We start from the raw sequence: 19,893 nt of genomic DNA on the forward strand, positions 1-19,893 counted from the left end.
CTCATTCTAGGGTGGTTTTGCTCACACACTGCCAACACACATTTATGGTCAAACACCATGTAAAAGTGAATTTTGCATAATAGGTGCCCTTTAACTAACATTAACAAAGATTAATAAATACTGTAGCAAAGATAGTGCTCATTGTTGATGTTGGTTAATACATTAATGTTAATAAATGAGAAATAAAAACAGTATAAATAAAATGGTAAAATTTTACAATAAGGTCTATGTCAAATTTGTGGAAAGGAGTTCAGGTAGGAGGTCAAAAGTTATAGAAACTCATAAATCATATGCAGTAAGGTCTGAAGAGATATGAAATCATACAGGAGAGAAGCCAGTTTGCGGCAAAACATTTTGCAGTGCTTGAATATTGTTGTCTTTTACTGCATATGATAATTCATTCTCAAAAAGTAGAACTGAAATGACATTAATTACAAGATAAAACATTTCAAATACATCTGCAGATTATTTTTCTAATCATGTTTCATCTTTGAGGATTTCTTAAAAATAGTGTGTAAAAATCTTGCCTCATTCTCGTGAACTCAATCTCGTGTCTCGTCTTGTCTCGTGAGCTACCTGTCTCGTCACACCCCTACTTTATATCTATTTGTGTAAACTTGCAAGACAAAACATTTGCAAATGATAACCTTTCACTCTATTGCGGTTAAACTTGAAATTGATCCGCAAATCGCATGCGTGCCGAACCGTGGGGCTTGGTCCGTACGGATCACGGATCAACAACGATCCGTTTAACCACTACTATGCATTAGGGCTGTGTATTGGTAAGGGCTTCACATTACAATGCATATCAGGCACCAGAAGAGCATGTGTTGTGTATGCGTTCTTATTAACAAATAAAGTAATTGGCCTGTATATAATGACTTTTAGTTCAATCTGGCCCAGTGGTCAATTAAAAAAAAACAAAAAAAAACAAAAAAAAAACAGTTTGGCACACCTTTATTTTTTAGGGAATTAGTGCGTTCAGATACAGATGCTACTCTCAACTTTTTGACAATCTTGTGAATAAATAATTTCAGATACAGTTTTTTTCTAACAAGTTAATTTGTTATCCATTGCCTGTGGTGACCATAAGTGCTGTTGTGGGTTACCAGATGACATGTTGCTTTGGCAGCAAGGGAGTGAACTCTAGACACTCCCTTCACAGGAAGTCAAGGAAGGTGTAACACATTAGAGAGCTGCAGTGACAGTAAATGTTACAAGCAGTAGCGGGCATGTTCTGGAATGGAATGTGAATTAATCTATGATAACAGGAAATCAGTTCTGAACAAATAAGAGGATGTAATTTATGATTTCGCTTTGTTATTATATGTCATAGACAAAGCTCCTTTTGAGTTAAGTCAGAGGGGTCGCTTGCAGATGTCTTTAATCAGATCAAGACACTTTGACACAAACATGTTTACTGACATGTGGATGGCCAGTCATCACAGTGAGCAATAGTCTGTCATCACACACACGCACATTCCCCAAACTCATCCTCAGGGACAAAGGGCATTTATTACTAAAGTAGGATAGTAAGTAGCTTACAGGCTGTTGTCTCCTCAGTTCCTAAACAGAAGCAGGTGGAAGATGCTGGCCCTCCACATCTAGCCCTCCCTTTCCAACCTCTAGAAACCCCTCACCCCGCTCTTTTGTGTGCTTGTGGAGGGGATCTTTTGTACTGGGCCTCAGGAAGGTGAATGGGCCACATCTGCTATGCTCCCACTGAGCGGGTGAAGGCAAAACACTGATAACAGATGGACATGATTTTCCTGCGTATGTACTGGTACTAAAGATAGTGGGACTTTGATGGTGGATTAGTTGTTTGATAGTATAGTTAAAGTACAAACACTATTTTGATTTTTCTAGGCATTTTAGCTAATTTTTATATGAACTTGTTTCTTTTATAGTGTATATAGTATACATACTTAACAGTACACAGACGTGAATGCTTGACCAGCGTATTGAAACAGAATGTTACTACTTTTTGATATGCGCACCGTAATAATAGCTTTGCTTTATTGTAATGTTATGTTACTGCACTGATAACAAACTTATTACTCAAGCGGCCGATATGTCTGGTCTACCTTTTTTTTTTTTTTTTTTTTTTTTTTTAAGAAGTCTTCTTTAGAGATGAAATTTGATATTTATTATGAATTTTGATGTGCTAAATTCAAATATGAATATTTCATGTCTGTATATTGTGTGTGTGTGTATATGTGTATGTGTGTGTGTGTGTGTATATATATATATATATATATATATATATATATATATATATATATATATATATATATATATATATATATATATATATATATATATATATATATATATATATATATATATATATATATATATATAATCCTGTTTATGTAACACTTTTTAAAAAGCAGATCAGCAAAAGGTTACAAAAAATCTAATTTATTATGAAACAAAAGGCAAAAAAACGTATGTACATAGTTTAGTCCTTTTCGTTGTCTACTCTGCGCTTCTTGGCTTGTCTCTTGTATTCATTAAATGGAGCATCTCTTGTCACTGTCCAGCAATTGTCTGCAAGCATTGATGGGCTCCATTTGCTCCATTTGAAGTTATCTGGACTGTTCATACAAGTATGAGACATCTCTGCTCACTTTGGCTAAACAGAAATGTGTCCCTTTGCAAAATCAAACACTGACAAATAAGAGCATGACACTGTATGACAGGGGTGCAAAACTCAGTTCCTGCAGTGTGTAGCTTCAACCCTTATTAAACGCATCTAATCCAGCTCATCAAGTCCTTCAGGCGTATTTGAAAACTACAGGTATGTGTGTTGGAGCAGGGTTGGAACTAAACTCTGGAGGACTGTGGAGCTCCAGGAATTGAGTTTTGCACCCCTGCCGTATGATGAATGATATCATGTATGATGCATTACCAGCTTCAGATTGCATCATTCATTGTTTTGCCTTTAAATCAAGTACTGTCCAAACCCAGTCATAGATTTATTCATAGATCCAGTCAAAGATTGATATTCCTTGCCTTTATTACTGCCTTTATTATTGTCCACCATTCCCAAGCAAGGGTCGTATTCTAATCTAATAGCATATCTTGAAAACTAGAGCCAATCAACAATTTTAAACACCATTTTTTGTGACCCAGAATTAGTAAAGCTTGACTACATTTATTTCAGAAGCGCTTTGGCTGTAGACCAGGGTATTTGGTGCAATGTTTAGAATGCAACACTTGTGCTATATCCATGTTTTGTCATTTGCTCGCCCTCATGTTCTTTCAAACCTGTATGAATTTTTCTTCTGCAGAACACAAAAGGAGTGACATGAGGGTGAGTAAATGATGACCAAATTCTCATTTTTGAGTCAGTCTACATTGACATGCACTTTAAAAGTTTGATTTCATTTGGTATAAAGTGGTTCTCAGCCAGGGGCTGGGGTCTCAACAAACTTCCAAGGGGTCTCAAGATGAGTTAAAGGGATAGTTCATCCAAAAATGAAAATTTTATGTTTATCTGCCTACCTCCAGTGCATCCAAGATGTAGTGACTTTGATTCTTCAGTAGAACACAAATGATGATTTTTAACTGCAACCGTTGCCGTCTGTCAGTCAAATAATGGGAGTGAATGGGAACTCTATCAATAAGAGTCGAAAAAACTTGCATAGACAAATCCAAATTAAACCCTGCGGCTCGTGACGACACATTGATGTCCTAAGACACACAAGGATCGGTTTGTTCAAGAAACCGAACAGTATATATCTAATTTTTTAACTCTAATACACCACAATGTCCAACTGCGACAACAACGGCAGTGTCGCTCACGCTTGTACTTCAATGAGAGCTAGACATTACTTCCGTTGTCAGAGCACGATCAGACCTCACTAACCGAGTGCTGAACGCAGTTGGACATAGTGGTGTATTAGAGTTAAAAAATGAGATGTATACTGTTCGGTTTCTCGTACAAACCGATCGTTTTGTGTTTCACGTGATAAGAGCATGCACGCGTTTGTCCTCGGGGTTCACCCCACACATCAGGATTTTTGATCGTAAATATTCAACATGTTGAATATTTAGGATTCGCGATCAGGGCGGCTCCGACGTTCTTCCGATCAGGTTCGGACACTCTTAACACACCTCACACCACAGGAAAATCTGATAAGATAAACTGTAGAACCATCAAGTTAATCGGGACATTACCTAGGATTGTCGGAAGGGGAGAAATCTGCCCAAAATCAGCCCGATTATCTTTTAGTGTGTACCCAGCATAAAACAAATTAAATCAAGATATTTTATCATGAAGAAACTCTGAGTGAGAGGGGGGCCTATTTTAATGGACAATGGGGCCTTGAAGTCAAAAAGCCTGAGATCCACTGGTCTAAAGCAAATAAGGTATCGGTGCACCCCTAGTATTTGCCCCTTCAAATATTCGATTACACATGATGTTGTGTACTTGGAGAAACAGATGATGACTGTAGCTTGACTAAGTGAAAAAAAAAAAAAAGAAAAAAGCTGTGCATTTCAACATGCTTAGTAAGCATACAGTGTACTGTAGGTGTTCATGTGAATCATAAAACTTGAATGGGTCTGAAGTGAACCTTAGCTGTTATTGTAAAAATACTGTATTGAATTCTTTTGTATGTTTTTCCTTAACGTTGTACCCCTATGCCACTGTCAGTGTCACCTTTGTTTGTGTATGTTGAAGTCTTAGCTGGTTGTTGTTTGTTGTCAGGACATTAGCAGGATATCAAGGCTGCTTTGGGGTTTGGCAGTGAAATCGGAGCACACTCAGCCCTACCACATGTTTCATTGGAGAAAACCAACACCCTCCCCCCTCGCAGGACACCACACGTGACACCACCCCTTCTTTCATATCCCCCTTCGCATGCAAAACAAAGCTTGTGCCACCTGCCATATGTCCTTTTCTCCCTGTCACCCACAATGATCCATGCCAGATTTGTTAATGACATCTAATATCTTAAAGTCACTATAGTCTAATATAGATGTTTCAGTTGCATTCAAATCTCTGTTCCTGTGACGCAAGCTACATGAACCTAGTACACCTTCAGACCCTTTATGACGCAGTTAATTCAGCGTTCCCTTATTTACACAGTCACGGCATGCATACACTTTAACCTTACTCAGAATGACAGTGCAATACAAAGTTATGATCTAACAAATTATTTGTCATTCAGGCGGCAAATAAGTCTTGATTTTGAAGTCTTGTATTTCTTTATAAGCCGTTTAAGTTGTAAACATAATTGCAATTTTAAGCAAAGGTGGTGCCAATTAAATGAAAACATTAATGGCGCTCGGGAGAAGAAATTTCAGTTTGTTGGGTAAAATACAAATTATCAGGAAAAAAAAAAACTAATTGTCAAACTGTTTCTTTTGAGCAGATGTGCTTTGTCTCTTTGCAAATTGCCATCCAGTCTATAACACAGGGCGTTTGAGAGAGATCAAACCTTGTGTTTTGTTTCTGAGGGATGTGTTTCAAGCTTTTCTTCTTGGTCTTCACAAAAAGCAAGCATTATACCAGTGACAGCAATAATTGGTCTATGTTGGCTTGGCAACACTTTCCATTCGTCAGCTCAGCATATAATTACATGTTGCTTGAACAATGAGGTGTCTCAACTTACCTGACTGAGCTTTATTTCAGGTCTAGATACAATACCCCAAGTGTTGCAGACCTGGCACAGTTTTTTGTCATCTTGTTCTTCTTGCATAATGTTAGCATGGATTGTGTATGGCACTAAAATATTACAAGGTCTGTAGTTACTTAAAAACAGCCACATGTAGTGATTTCTGGTGGGTCCAAGAACTGGATCTTAACTGATCTCTGTCAGGGAACTCGGAGCTAGTCTTTTCAGTAGTGGTTAAACGGATCGTTGTTGATCCGTGATCCATACAGACCAAGCCCCACGGTTCGGCACGCATGTGATTTGCGGATCAATTGCAAGTTTAACCGCATTAATGTTATCATTTATCAAATGTTATCATTTGCATGTGTTTTGTCTTGCTAGTTTACACATTAAATAGATATAAAACCATTCTAGCGCTACAAGAGGCAAAAGTAATGCTGTTATCGGTGCGCACAGACGCACATACATATAAGGCTCGTGCACACACAGAGAGAGGTGCATTTCAGATAGCTTGCTCCAAATTTATTTCTTTTTCTCGACCACAATGCACTTGGGATGGATACATACTTGCATGTCAGTCAAAATACCCCTCTCAGCACGTATTCTTGTAAATACATTCGGTTATGTCTGAATGAGGTGAGAATTCGGATGTGTATCTATCGGATGCGTGCGTCTTAAAGTCACAGCAACCTATAAATACCTGCTGTTGTCTGTCATGTAAATCAAACAACAAAACAAAACAAAAAAAATCTATTAAATTTATACAGTGAACTGTCATTTTACATTTAATTATTACATTTTGTACAGTAAAATTAATACTTTATTTGTAATTTTGTTGTATTTATCTCTGTTTGTAATTGGTATGCAGTATTTGTTATTTTTACAGTCTGTTCACTTGCCATTATTAATGTATTAGTTATGCTAGTAGTTTCTGCTGTGGTATCGGGAGTAGTTAAAGTGGGCTAAGTAATAAATGCAAAGTTACCCCCCAATTTTTTTTTGTGCTGATCTGAAAAATCTGATCTGTGACTTAACCGTGACGTTTTTCCGAACCGTGAGTTTTGTGATCCGTTGAACCACTACTTTTCAGACAAGAGATCTGTATAGTGTATCTCCCCTGATCACCCCTCCAAGTTTTATCAAGTAAAAAAAACAAAAAAACAATCGGTTTGTAAGCTTAAGGTTCGTAAATCCTTAAAGGCTTATTTTTTAAAGTGTAGTGCATGTTTAAATAATTATTCTAAAAAAATCTTTAATGTCAATTTCTCAAGGATTCATGGCAGTCAGCAAAATTATTACATTTTTACAGTGGTTTGTAATAGAAGAATATTAGTCAAATAGAAAATAATTATAGAATTGGAAAGCTGAAACGTTTCCTTTTTACTTTTGTGCATACAACTCATGTTTTGGGTCAAAGTGGTTTAAAATGATTGAACAGGTCACATGAAAAAAGTGAATTTCTATATATTTGGTCAAATATATTGCCATTATTATTAACATTCCTCACCTATTTTAATCACATTTTTGCCTTCTAGTTAATTTTAAATGCTTATTTGGTTTGAAAAATAATTATCCTAAGTGTAAATCATGGAAACTCTATGGAGAATAATTATAAAAGAATTTTAAATTTTTTTTTTTTTTTTTTTTTTTTTTTTTTAATGGTTTTAAAGGTATTATAGTAGGGCTGACCGATATATCGCATGCGATTGTCACGCGCATTTCGTCAGTAAAGCCGGTTCCCTGATTACCGTGAAATCGCCATCACCTGCTTTCAAATGGAGCGGCATTAAATATATACAGAGCCATAAATCACTGACAAACCACGCAATATTGCGTTCATATCGCAGATGAATCGCCTTTGATAATGAACACCCATATTGCGTGGCGTGTCAGTGAACTACGGCTCTGTCTATTACTGACGAAATGCGCGTGACAGTCGCATGCGATATATCGGTCAGCCCTATATTATAGCAAGTCACACTGCTTTTTTTTTTTTAATGTTTACCCTTTTACACATCAGATCAGCTCTACTACAGATTAGGGCTGGGTAAAACATATCGATTGCTTAATTTTAATCGATTCTCATCTTTACGAACCGATATTGATTCTTAAATCCCAAGAATCGATTAGTCTAGTCTGTTTTCAGTTGAACAGAACATGTAGCGCGCCTCCCATCCAATAAATTGCAGTAATCTTTGTGCTTTGTTACTTTTGATATGTAGCAAAGTCTCAGATTTCAAATTACGTCCATCTTATTATGAGATTCAAAAAAATAAATACAGTTTGGTGCTGTTTATTGTGGCGTGACAGAACGCTGTAGCGCTTCAGTTAAAGAGAAGCTCAGCACAAGCGCATGTGCACATCCTCTCCTCCAATTTAATACCAGTTACAGCACAAAATAAACATAAATAAACATCTGAATGCATGTTAAAAGATACAGATTACAGTTTACCGAAATCCGTATCATGTCTCGTGTAATAGCTCAGTGTTTCAACCTTGGAAAGACATCAATAAAACAGCTTGTAAATAATGTCAAAAAGTCACATTTACCTCAGAAAAATCATATTCAGTGACCATAAACTCATTTGTCAGCTAGAAAAATAAACACTATAGAGCAGCATTCTGATAAATATATGCATTGTTACATATTCATTATAATTTTTTAATGTTTTTCAATATTTAATGCATGTTTGAAATGTTTATTCAATCATATTTCTACTCCAATTAATTTATATATTAATTATATAGTTTATATATTTATTATATATTAATTAGTGTATGTGTATATATATATATCAGCCTGCAATATTATTTATATATATATATATAATATAATATTACTCCAATTAGTTTTTTATATATATGGAAAAAATTAATTCCCACATACAGACTTTACTTGGGTGGGCCGCCCACGTATAATAACGGCCGCTGAAGTATATTTAGAGACACATTTTTGCTTTTATTATTTTTATCCTCTTATACTTTTATATCTGCGTAAGATGATGAAACCATCCGCGATCGATAAACTAGTCGTTTCATACCTGCTCGTTACGTGCGCGTCAGAACTGTGTACTCCCGCTGACATTCCCACAGGCACTGCATTTTGCAAAGTCACTAGGCGGCGCTGTTGCGCGTTCTACAAGCTCGCGTAACAACGCTTCTGTCTGCTTCAAAGTGATTCTCAATCAATGAAAAGCGCAGATTTATGCCAAGCGATTGCTAATGAACTCAAGTTGATTAATTATTACAATGTCTACTTTATGGCCTTTATATAAAATGTTTTAGACGATTGTAAGAATCTGAAGGATCAGCCTGCAATATTATACAGACATTTAAAAATAAGAGTACCAGTATCTGTATTTCGGGCTTGTTTATAATTAAAAGTCACGCTGTTTTTTCTTTTTCTTTTGGGGATTATTGGTATTTTGGTTACACAATAAATTGTATTTAATTTGATTTCCATTTAATTCATAGTAAATTATTTTAGTCTCCTCCACAGAAAGAAAAGACTAAGAACATTATTTGACACACATATTATTCATTTTATAAATTTTACTAGTAAAATCTGTGTCCCATTCACTGAGAGAGACACTGGGTGCCGTGGGTAATAGGATTTTTTTTTTTCCTACCACCGCAAGTATATTTCAAACCTGTGGGAAGCACTGTGTATATATGTGTGTGTGTGTGTGTGTGTGTGTGTGTGTGTGTGTGTGTGTGTGTGTGTGTGTGTGTGTGTGTGTGTGTGTATATATATGAATAGAAATATGATTGTCATTCTAAACTTTATTTATTATAAAAAAACATAATTTAGTGTAATTTAAGTGTTTCTATATTAAGTTAATTTTAACCTTCAATATTATAGTAATGTTGTACCAACTGACTCCCATGTGTAGTTTACAGCATTAGTTGAGAGATTTTTTTTTTTTTTCCTCTAGAAAATTTGCCATGTACTGTATCTGATATACTACATCCAAAATAATAGAAATCGAATCGTATTGGAATCTAAATCGAATCACAAGCATGAATAGAAATTGAATCGAATCGTGAAAATTGTCAATACACAGCCCTACTACAGAGTGGAACTGGACCTTGATATGAGAACAATTAGAGGTTATCCCATCTGATTTTAAAATGCCATCAAATGTCAAAATCATTTCTGGCACTTGAAGTCAGTCAAGTAGAAGTGGAGTAATTCAGGTCTGTCTCACTCTAGGCTAATGAATATTCTATCAAGATGAACAAAAAAACTCTTGTTCTGCTGAGCATTAGTGAAATGCCACTTTGAAATTAAATATTACAGCTATCTGTCTGTTCTTGAGAAGACATGGCTTTGGTGAGGGAGAGGCTTTGTGACTGCTGTTGTCTGTTGTGCAGTGTGTGGGTGAGATCAGATGTGTCTGTATTTTCACAATTGATTGAATAATATATTTCCATCTTTGTTTACATTTGTGATGCCCATCTTCTCCCATTAGTCAAGTAGGTCCGAATCACACATGTTTGGCATGAAGCGAATGAAAATTCCTGAAAGCTCTGCCAAATAGGCTGTTTAGCCCTCTGTTGGCTGGTGTGAGTATATGAGGTTTCACAGGCATGATGTGGGCGGTGTGAAAAAAAAGGAATCCTGGGACCTCTAAGCCGTCTATCTGGATAAGAGGGAATGTCCCCCCACCCTTAGAGGAATTCTTTCCACTGCTTGTCATACATAACTGTAGTGCAGTACATTGTACCTTAATAGTGGCCAACTGCTTAAATGAGGGAATACATTAGAGGGTCCGAATATATTTTAACAATTTATTTATTTTATTTTTTTTTTGTCAGTGTCATGTATACCACCAGTCATTTTATTTGTGCTTTCCATTTATTATCATTCAGTCAAGTGCATTTTTTGTGAATGGACAATAATATCATTCCAGATTTTCATTCCAGGAAGGATCCCGTGCTCCTCCTCTCATGGAGGCCAAATATTAATTTGAGAATTTAAAACTCTATTAATTTAAAAAAATATCATCCTAAAAGCAAAATTCTCAGAAACAAGTGTCTGTAAATCTCTGTGCTTTGCGATCAAAATGTTTTTAAATGAGTTGAAAGAGGGCTATTTTTAATCTCAGTTAGCTTTACGACTGGACCACATGCGGCTGTCAGTGACGTTTCAGTTAGGCCTAGGGATTGAGAGTTTATATTTGACATTTTCAATGATGTCATTGCTCTTTGCATTCATAAAACACTGCTCAATTTGCAGGGCTCTGAAATATAAGTTGGGAGTTAGTTATTTTTATACAGAACACTTATGATGGCTTATTTTAAAAGGCCATTCTTTTAAAACATGAAGGGCATTTGTCTTTGCATACAGTGTCTTTACATTTTGACAAAACCATGGGCTAGTTGACTAATAAATTACAGGCCTTAAAAAAAAAAAAAAAAAAAAAAAAAAAAAAAAAAAAAATCGGACAGTGTGGCATTTAGTTAGGAATTGATTTATGAGGTCACTCATGAAAAACATTTAAAAGAGTACCGTTGTATCATTTTAGATAAACTGAATATAGTACAAAGCGATTATTTAAATACCATTTCCTTAGAGGATGATCATCCAAAGAAATCAGCAGTCTCACAGATATATAATGGACTAGAATGTTATTCGTTTTGTCAGGATTGTCTGTTTGTATAACCACTTAACCTCTAGAGGGAGGCAAAACTCCAGAAATTCTCTCGACACCTGTTCATATGTGGTTGCTCTGCATGCATATGCATGTGTGCGTGTTTATGTATGTATGTATGTATGTATGTGTGTGTGTGTGTGTGTGTGTGTGTATGTATGTACACGTGTATATGTTTATGTACATGTGTATATGTACGTGTGTATAGTGTATATATTATTCTTGTCCTTTTTTGCCATATGTCATTATTTTGTGCTTTATTTTTTAATAATAATGTTTTTCACAAACTTTAGTTTTGAATGGTCTCCTTTTCATCCTCTCTTGTAGATGCTTCATGATTGTCCCAAAGCTAGACGAGAGGTGGAAATGCACTGGCGGGCTTCCTCCTGTACCCACATCGTCAGAATTGTTGACGTCTATGAAAATCTCTACCAAAACAGGAAGTGCCTTCTTATTGTAATGGAGTGGTGCGTCATCATCAACATTTGCTGTCTTCAGTACAGATATCAAAATGCCCTGTTTTTTGTGGTCATTTCTATATTTTCTTTCTTTTTTCTTTTTTCTTTTTTTTTTTAAAGAATATTTTTTGCCTTTATATATTTATAATATAATATAGCTGGGATTTGAACTTGGGTTGCGATGTTGGCACACTGCCCACAAGGCGATCAGTGCTGACATATTTCACTTCCTTTTTGGTCAACTTTCCATTCATAAGCAATTAACCATTCTGTGAATCTGAATGTTCCATTCACAAACAGTTCACCTAGAGCAACCCTAGATTAGGTTATTTGCTCCATGGTAAGTGCTGATCAGCACTATGATCAGGCACTATCTTTATTTCCTGGATCATCACAACTTGTTATTAAACCTGTAACCTTTGCTGTTGTGGCCCTTATCCTTAACCATCTGGGTGTAAAACATATTAATACAATCCATCAGACATTATATTCTGCCATAATAGTTAAATGATGTTTGACAAAGACTTTTTATATATCAGTGCAGTCATTGAGTGCGTTTACATGCACCCTCATAGTGCACTTATAATGGGATTTTGGCAATATTGCGATTTTTAAACTTTTTACCTCACGTAAACGCAATTCTTCAATTTAAAGTAGTGTGATTTAAGCTCATAATTGTAGTAAACATAATAGTATTAAACTAGGTGGTGTACACCGAATTTAATCGCAATAAACAGGTATGTAAATATAATAATAATAATTGCATAATTTCCGCTCTGACAAAAGTGCTTGAACTTACAAGTGTTCACATAACTTCATGAATGAACTCATTGACATTATTCTGAAGTTTTCTCTTAACCAAATTGCTAAACTCTGTCAACACAACTCGCTGCGCAGTCTCTGCTCCGTATTTTCATCCAGGCGGTGCAAAGAATGTGACGGCAACATAGGCAAACCAGGCACGTTCTTCGATGTTCATCACGGCACCAAACGATATCCAGTACATCCATCATAATTGAGTTTGAATTTGATGTGAGTAGATAAAAACAATGGCTGGTACTTTATGCCTATCTGAATGTGGTATAACCATACTTATTAGCGAATAATCAGAGTAATGAAAATTGCCTGTAACAGTTCGGTCATGTCATGTAAACATCTTACTGCGATTAAGACCTTACTCTGATTATAAGAAATATTTGCATTATTGGTGCACATGTAAACATAGTGACTGTTATGGGAACATAACATGAGATGAATATTGCTCGTTTATCGGTAACATTTGGCCAATCACAGTTTTAGTAGGTATTTCATGAGCAATATAATGACTTGACATTTGCAATGCACTGAGCATTGTGTTTGTTTGTCCCGAATTGCATTATCATGAAAACCTTGATTCATTTAGTTACTCTTTTACACATCCCCTTAACTCATTTGTACGGTTTTGTCAAGGTTTCGCTGCCTCATCTGTGTAAATAGTTTACCAGCAGGTGTTTGGATGTTAGTTACGGTAAACACTCATATACCTATGTGCCCCTTTCATGTTTGAGTGAATTGAAAAGTCCCCTTGTCTGATGACGTTCCTCCTTAGTTGGCGACCTCTCCTTCATAAAGACTTTAAGTTGCATAACCAGACGCTGTTTCCCACACTTGCAGCATGTACGCTAGCTGGTACCATACTTCTCTGCCTACCACCACTGTGTGCTCCTCATTAAGGCAGTTAAACCCAGGTTGCTTCATTGGGACGGTCCCTGCTGTAATCAAAATGCAAGTTCTCATATAATGACACAAAATAATAATGTTTTGGTTAAGTCTGCAATAGATTACTTGAAATGCAAACTACTGATTTGATTATTTAGAAGAGTTCAGGGTAAAAAGAATGGCACTGCTGTTAAAGTGGAAAGTGTTTTAGTAATTTTTTTTTTGGATACAGACCTGTTTATTTATAAATCTAGCAATCAGTTTTGAACTGATTAGGGATAGTTTACCCAAAAATGAAAATTCTTTCATTGATTACTCATCCTCATGTCGTTCCATTCCAGTTAGACTTTTGTTTATCTTCAGAACACAAATGAAGATATTTTTTGATGAAATCTGAGAGCTTTCTGTCCCTCCATAGACAGCTACACAACTAACACTTTGACGCTTCAAAAGGTTCATAAAGAGATCATAAAACTAATCCATATGAATTGAGCGGATTAGTCCAAATTTTCTGAAGAGACTCTTTATATGATGAACAGATTTAGCTTTTATTCACATGAAAACATTAATCAACTCACACATCCGTTGTGGTAAACGGAAGCTCAAGCACGTTTGCTTGACATGCGAGAATGAATGAGGTTCGTTCTCATGTGTTATTCAGCACATTTGAGCGTCCGCAAGAGGTTCATTCTCGTGCATCAAGCAGGTTAGGTTAAGCTTCTGTTTATGTTCTCTGATCAATGTTTATATGTGAATAAAAGCCTAAATTAAATCTGTTCATCATATAAGCTAGTGGTGTCCAATCCTGCTCCTGGAGGGCCACTGTCCTGCAGAGTTTAGCTCCAACCCTAATTAAACACACCTGAACCAGCTAATCAAGGTTTTTAGGCATACAGGAAACTTCCAGGCAAGTGTGTTGTGGTAAGTTGTAGCTAGGGCTGATCGATATATCGCATGCGATTGTCACACGCATTTCGTCAGTAAAGCCGGTTCCCTGATTACAGCAAAATCGCCATCACCTGCTTTCAAATGGAGCGGCATTTAATAGACAGAGCCGTAGATCACTGACGCAAGTTACGCAATATCGCCTTCATATCGCAGATGAATCGCCTTTGATAATGAACGCGATATTGCGTGGCTTGTCAGTGATCTACGGCTCTGTCTATTAAATGCCGCTCCATTTGAAAGCAGGTGATGGCAATTTAGCGGTAATCAGGGAACCGGCTTTACTGACGAAATGCGCGTGACAATCGCATGCGATATATCGGTCAGCCCTAGTTGGAGCTAAACTCTGCAAGACAGTGGCCATCCAGGACCAAGTTTAGACACCCCTGGTATAATTTTTTTCTAAATAAAAGGAGAGATCCTGCAAAACTTTTTTTTTTTTTTTTTTTTTTTTTTTTTTTTTTGATGTATTTTTTGATCTTGCACCTGGCCAAGTCATTTTGGATGTGCGTACCTTGACCTTTTTCACCCCTGATATAAGCCATCGAGTCTCTTCAGAAAATTTGCACTAGGCCACTCAAGACATATGTTTTAGTTTTATGATCTCTTTATGAACTTTTTGAAGCGTTAAAGCGTCAGTTGCGTAGCTGTCTATGGAGGGATAAATCGCTCAGATATAATCAAAAAGATCTTTGCTTTGAAATATGCAACAAACAAAAATTATTTCAATAATTCACAGCCTTTTCACAGAGTAAAAATATTTTTGTTTCATTATGAAACTGTGGTGGGCTGCCAGAGTCTAGGTGATTAATGGGAATACTGCTGAAACTTAAGACTTAAGTTGTCCTTTTGAAATTTATAGTGGTTCAACGGATCACAAAACTCATGGTTCAGATCATATCATGGTTATTAAGTCATGGATCAGATCATTTTTTGGATCAGCACAAAAAAAATTGGGGGGTGGGGGGTAACTGCAATTGTTACTTGGCCCACTTTAACTACTCTGATACCACAGCAGAAACTACTAGCATAACTAATACATTAATAAAGGCAAGTGAACAGACTGTAAAAAGAACAAATACTGTACACAATTTACAAGCATAGATAAATACAACATAAAGTTACAAATAAAGTATAAGGTCTAACTTGTGTTAATTTTCGAGTACAGAAATGTAATAATTAAATGTAGTCTATAATGACACTATAAATTTAATATAGATTAATCTTTGTTAAAGCTGTGTTTTGTTGTTTAATTTACATGACAGACAACAGCAGGTATTTATAGGTTGCTGTGACTTTAAGAGTAAGACCCCATTCATCTGATAGATAGACATCCGAATTCTCACCTCATTCACTTAAGACATAACCGAATGTGTTTGCGACAACTTGCTGAGAGGGGTATTTTGACTTTCGTGGACGCGAAAGAGAAATCCATTTGGAATTCGCGAGATATCTGAAACCCCTCTCTCTCTCTTTCTCTCTCTGTGTGTGTGTGTGTGTGTGTGTGTGTGTGTGTGTGTTGTATGTTTGTGAATCTGGGCGTGCAATACCGAATTAAATCCTCTTGCCTCTTCTAGCACTGGAATGATTTTATATCTATCTAATGTGTGATCTAGCAAGACAAAACATGTGCAAATGATTACCTTACTCTCTATTGCTGTGAAACTTGCAATTGATCCGCGAATCACATGCATGCCGAACCGTGGGGCTTGGCCGTACGTATCACGGATCAACAACGATCCGTTTAACAGCTAGAAATTTAAATTCAAGATGTAGAGCCCACACTTTGCACTAAATGCATAATATTTGCATGGTGGAGAATTATTTAGTATTGCTTTTAAGCTGATTATTCTCTTCCTGTATGTTAATTCATGACACATCTCATCTAGTTTCAAATTGATTTGGCTAGCTGAAGTGCATGCTTTCACTGAAAACATCAAAGTGATGCATTTGTGATCTTGAACTTGAGCACCTTTATTATATCAGATATGATCACAAATCACACCTCCCACTTTACATTTATTTGTGCATTATCTTGGTGTCACATATGTGCTGACGTTCATGTTTTCTTTACTGCCTATTTTTGTAGGAAGTCAAAAACTGCTTTTCATCATAAGTTGAACCTGAACGTTTAGGCTTTTTGTAAAAGGATTCTTAGAGATTAGAAATGTTTGTTTTATTCTTCAGAGATGATGCAGATAGGGATGGGCCAGGATAATCTTCACTAGACTTTTAATGGTGGGTGTCTTGTCTTTTGAGTTCAGGATTCTTAATGGTCACTTTCTAATAAAAAGGCAATGCAATACAACTTCCTGGTGAGTGTTATAGTGCTGTTTCAGCATGATCAGTCAAATCCACTTTCTGAAGTTTAATTTCTTAAAGGGTCAGTTTATATAATAAAACTTGGCTTTCTATGCAGTAGAAATGTGTATTTATTTTTTATTTGCTAGATTACTTGAGAAAGCCAAGAACGATTGACCCTCTGTCAATCTGACTGTCTGTGGCCAGGAATACAAAGCTGTCAAAAGTCTGCCGGATGATGTTTGTATGTAAATTTACTGTTAATCCAACAATAAATTACAAGACAATGTCTATCCGAATTCAAATTGCCTAGGGTATGTAATATTCCTTCTATGATACATACTCTACAGGTTTATTAGTAAGGTCTTGTGGAGAGACAGTGTTTTCTGGAGTCTTTATGATGTGGAACACTGCAGTCTGACAAATGGATTCTGATGACAGAAGATGGAGCTTATCTTATGTGAGGACTAATTTTGTGCAATAAAAGGTTAAAGATATTTAGCGGAGAGTATTAGCGGACGTTAACTATGTGCGTAGTCTGCACTGCAGGTTTGTCACGCCCTTGTGTTCTTCAGAAATGTTGAGTTTATGAATGCAGTAAGGAACAGAGAGGAGGCAGCTCTGTTTTTACTTGACCTCTCCCTGCTGTACATTTCCGCATTTCTGCACTTAAGTATATTCCTAACTTGCTGTATTTTTCATATTACTTTTTGAAAAGAATCTTGCTAATTTTGAGTCTTTAAATGCCACAAATGCTTTTATTTAATGGGTACAATAATAAATCAGTATGTTCCTTTGCTTTTGCTTTAGTCAGTTTTATTGAGAAATTATTAAGAGCAAAATTGTTTCATGAAAGATGCAAGATTGCATACATCATTTTGATGCAAGAGACTCATAGGGAAGTGTAGTATTTCTTTAGAAACCGTCTATTTTTTCCCTGATTGTTAGACAGAAATGAGTGAGTGAGTAGCTTCCAGACACGAGGGATGGTGTGGTATTTGTGGCTCATTGGGTATCATTACCAACTTATAGAATCATCAATATATCACTGGTGTTAGTCATAGTGCAAATATTAAGATAAGCTGGATGAAGGTATATCAAAGACTGCTTTCATGAATAGATTACAAGAAATCAGGCCATAGGCATCCTGCTACTCATCTTGCAGGAAACAGAATCTACAGGTCATCAGAACTGTGTGTGTGGCAGGTCATGGAAATGGAAAATGTTAACACTGTTGTTCAGCTTCAAATAAGGCTTTTCTAAGAAAAATAACATGCAGAAATAATGTGCAACCCAACCCTATAGTGGCGCCTTAGTGGTTTGTACCAATAAGCACATGCCTTTCAATATTCAGTGCTTAACACTTTTTTTTTTTTTTTTATACTTTCAGCTATAGTGTATATATCGACTGTCTGGTACACAAAGTGTCTGAGGATTAGTGAGACTGAAAGTGGTGAAACGTGTTGTGGTTGTTCATAGCCCCTTCTCACAGTGAGCGTTCTCAGTCAAACTCATAGTGTGTTTTTCTGTCTCTGTCAGGCGTTTGATTTCACGTGAAACTGCAGTTAGATGAGCTGTAGAAAGGAAACTCGCCTTGAACGCCATGGCCCATAGTGGAGATATGAGAACAGCATGATTCTTCGTATTTGCAAAGATTTACACAGTTATCAGCACAGTGAGCACTCCTTTTCAATTTCTTACCATGCTTAATCATTATAATAATGGATTGTGCAAGCAACACATCAAGCAGAGTACTAAATATGGATTTTTGAGTCATTGTCCCATTAACAGAATCATAGTCATGCAGTTTTATGCTGATCCCTCTCCTTTGTATCCCTTTTCTCTCTTCCCCCCATCTTCCTGTCTTTTCTGTTGAGAGAAACAGTCTTTCTAAGCCCACTGACCCAATTTCTCGCAACTGGCAAGTTTTCAAGAAATGGAGCTCACCCGACTTGCACACCTAGCAGTGGTTTGTGTGTAATCGGAAATGATAACCACAATGATTACATGGGGACAAAGGTGAAAAGATCCCCCCTTCATGTGGTTTTATATGTTTGAACAAAGTAATTTTTTATGTGAGTTTCAGTGGTAGGTCAGCACGTATGTGTCTGGCAGTCAACAATCAGAAATTGCTTTTTAGAAGAAACATTGCCACAGCTTCTTGTCACCATTTTTATTTCAAATGCACTATGGTTTGGCTGAGTGTACTGCTATTTAAATTTCAAATGTTGCTAATTCAAATGTAGTAATAATAATAAAATATCTCTCTTGGTCTTTTCACTTAACTGTCTTAATGTCACATAATGTTTTTGTGTCTTTTTAAAATGACATCTAAAAAAAAACATATAAAAAAAATCACCAATATGAAGTTGCATTTTGTGATATGCCAGCTGATTTTTGCTTTATGTGTTTTTGAAGCATGGATGGAGGTGAGCTGTTCAGTCGGATTCAGGACAGAGGGGACCAGGCATTCACTGAGAGAGGCAAGTTGTCTACTCTCTTACTTTGCAAAGCATATAGGTCTATATAAAATTGATAAAATATGAAATAGTAATTGAAATAGTAATTATTAGGCCTTAGCTTTATAATGAAAATTATTAGGCCTTAATTGTTATAATGAAATGGTAATTATTAGGCCTTTTTCCACAATACTGAATTTAATATATTAATATTTTGTCTGATTATTCTGTTGTCTTTTCAGAGGCTTCTGATATCATGAAGAGTATAGGAGAGGCAATTCAGTATTTACATGCGATAAACATCGCACACCGAGATGTCAAGGTAAGAGTCTTATGATGCCAACTACTGAAATGATGGAAAATAGTTTGCCTTTCTCATCATCTTGACTGAATGTGCCTGTAAATCCACTTTGCAGCCAGAGAACCTCTTATATACCTCTAAAAGGCCCAATGCCCTTCTCAAACTGACAGACTTTGGATTTGCAAAGGAGACTACCACACACAACTCTCTGGGGACCCCATGCTATACTCCCTATTATGTTGGTAAGGATATCATAATCATCAGTACTTACATGGCAATAATTAGATTTGTTCCCACCTCTCCATTTTTTTCATCCTTTTCATGTTATAGCCCCAGAGGTTCTTGGTCCAGAAAAGTATGACAAGTCCTGTGACATGTGGTCTTTGGGTGTCATCATGTATATTCTGTAAGTGAATCTGTCTCGTATGTTGTGCATACACCATTTTTCTCTGT

The 19,893-nt window shown here is 36.3% G+C and overlaps 1 protein-coding gene across 2 annotated transcripts in view; it reads left to right on the plus strand.

Annotated features, from left to right (window-relative positions):
- mapkapk2a (MAPK activated protein kinase 2a) overlaps positions 1 to 19,893 on the plus strand; it is a 40,849-nt gene that overhangs the window by 18,520 nt on the left and 2,436 nt on the right. The window contains exons 2-7 of one of the 2 annotated variants that reach the window (XM_067388237.1): positions 3,294 to 3,316; positions 11,606 to 11,745; positions 19,099 to 19,163; positions 19,382 to 19,461; positions 19,556 to 19,682; positions 19,771 to 19,846. In XM_067388237.1, coding sequence (XP_067244338.1) covers positions 3,311 to 3,316; positions 11,606 to 11,745; positions 19,099 to 19,163; positions 19,382 to 19,461; positions 19,556 to 19,682; positions 19,771 to 19,846 — 494 coding nt within the window. In that variant the 5' untranslated portion in view covers positions 3,294 to 3,310. The remainder of the gene's footprint in view (positions 1 to 3,293; positions 3,317 to 11,605; positions 11,746 to 19,098; positions 19,164 to 19,381; positions 19,462 to 19,555; positions 19,683 to 19,770; positions 19,847 to 19,893) is intronic. The other variant, XM_067388236.1, reaches the window with a different exon arrangement.

Source organism: Chanodichthys erythropterus, chromosome 6, assembly GCF_024489055.1.
Source record: "Chanodichthys erythropterus isolate Z2021 chromosome 6, ASM2448905v1, whole genome shotgun sequence".
NCBI lineage: Eukaryota > Metazoa > Chordata > Actinopteri > Cypriniformes > Xenocyprididae > Chanodichthys > Chanodichthys erythropterus.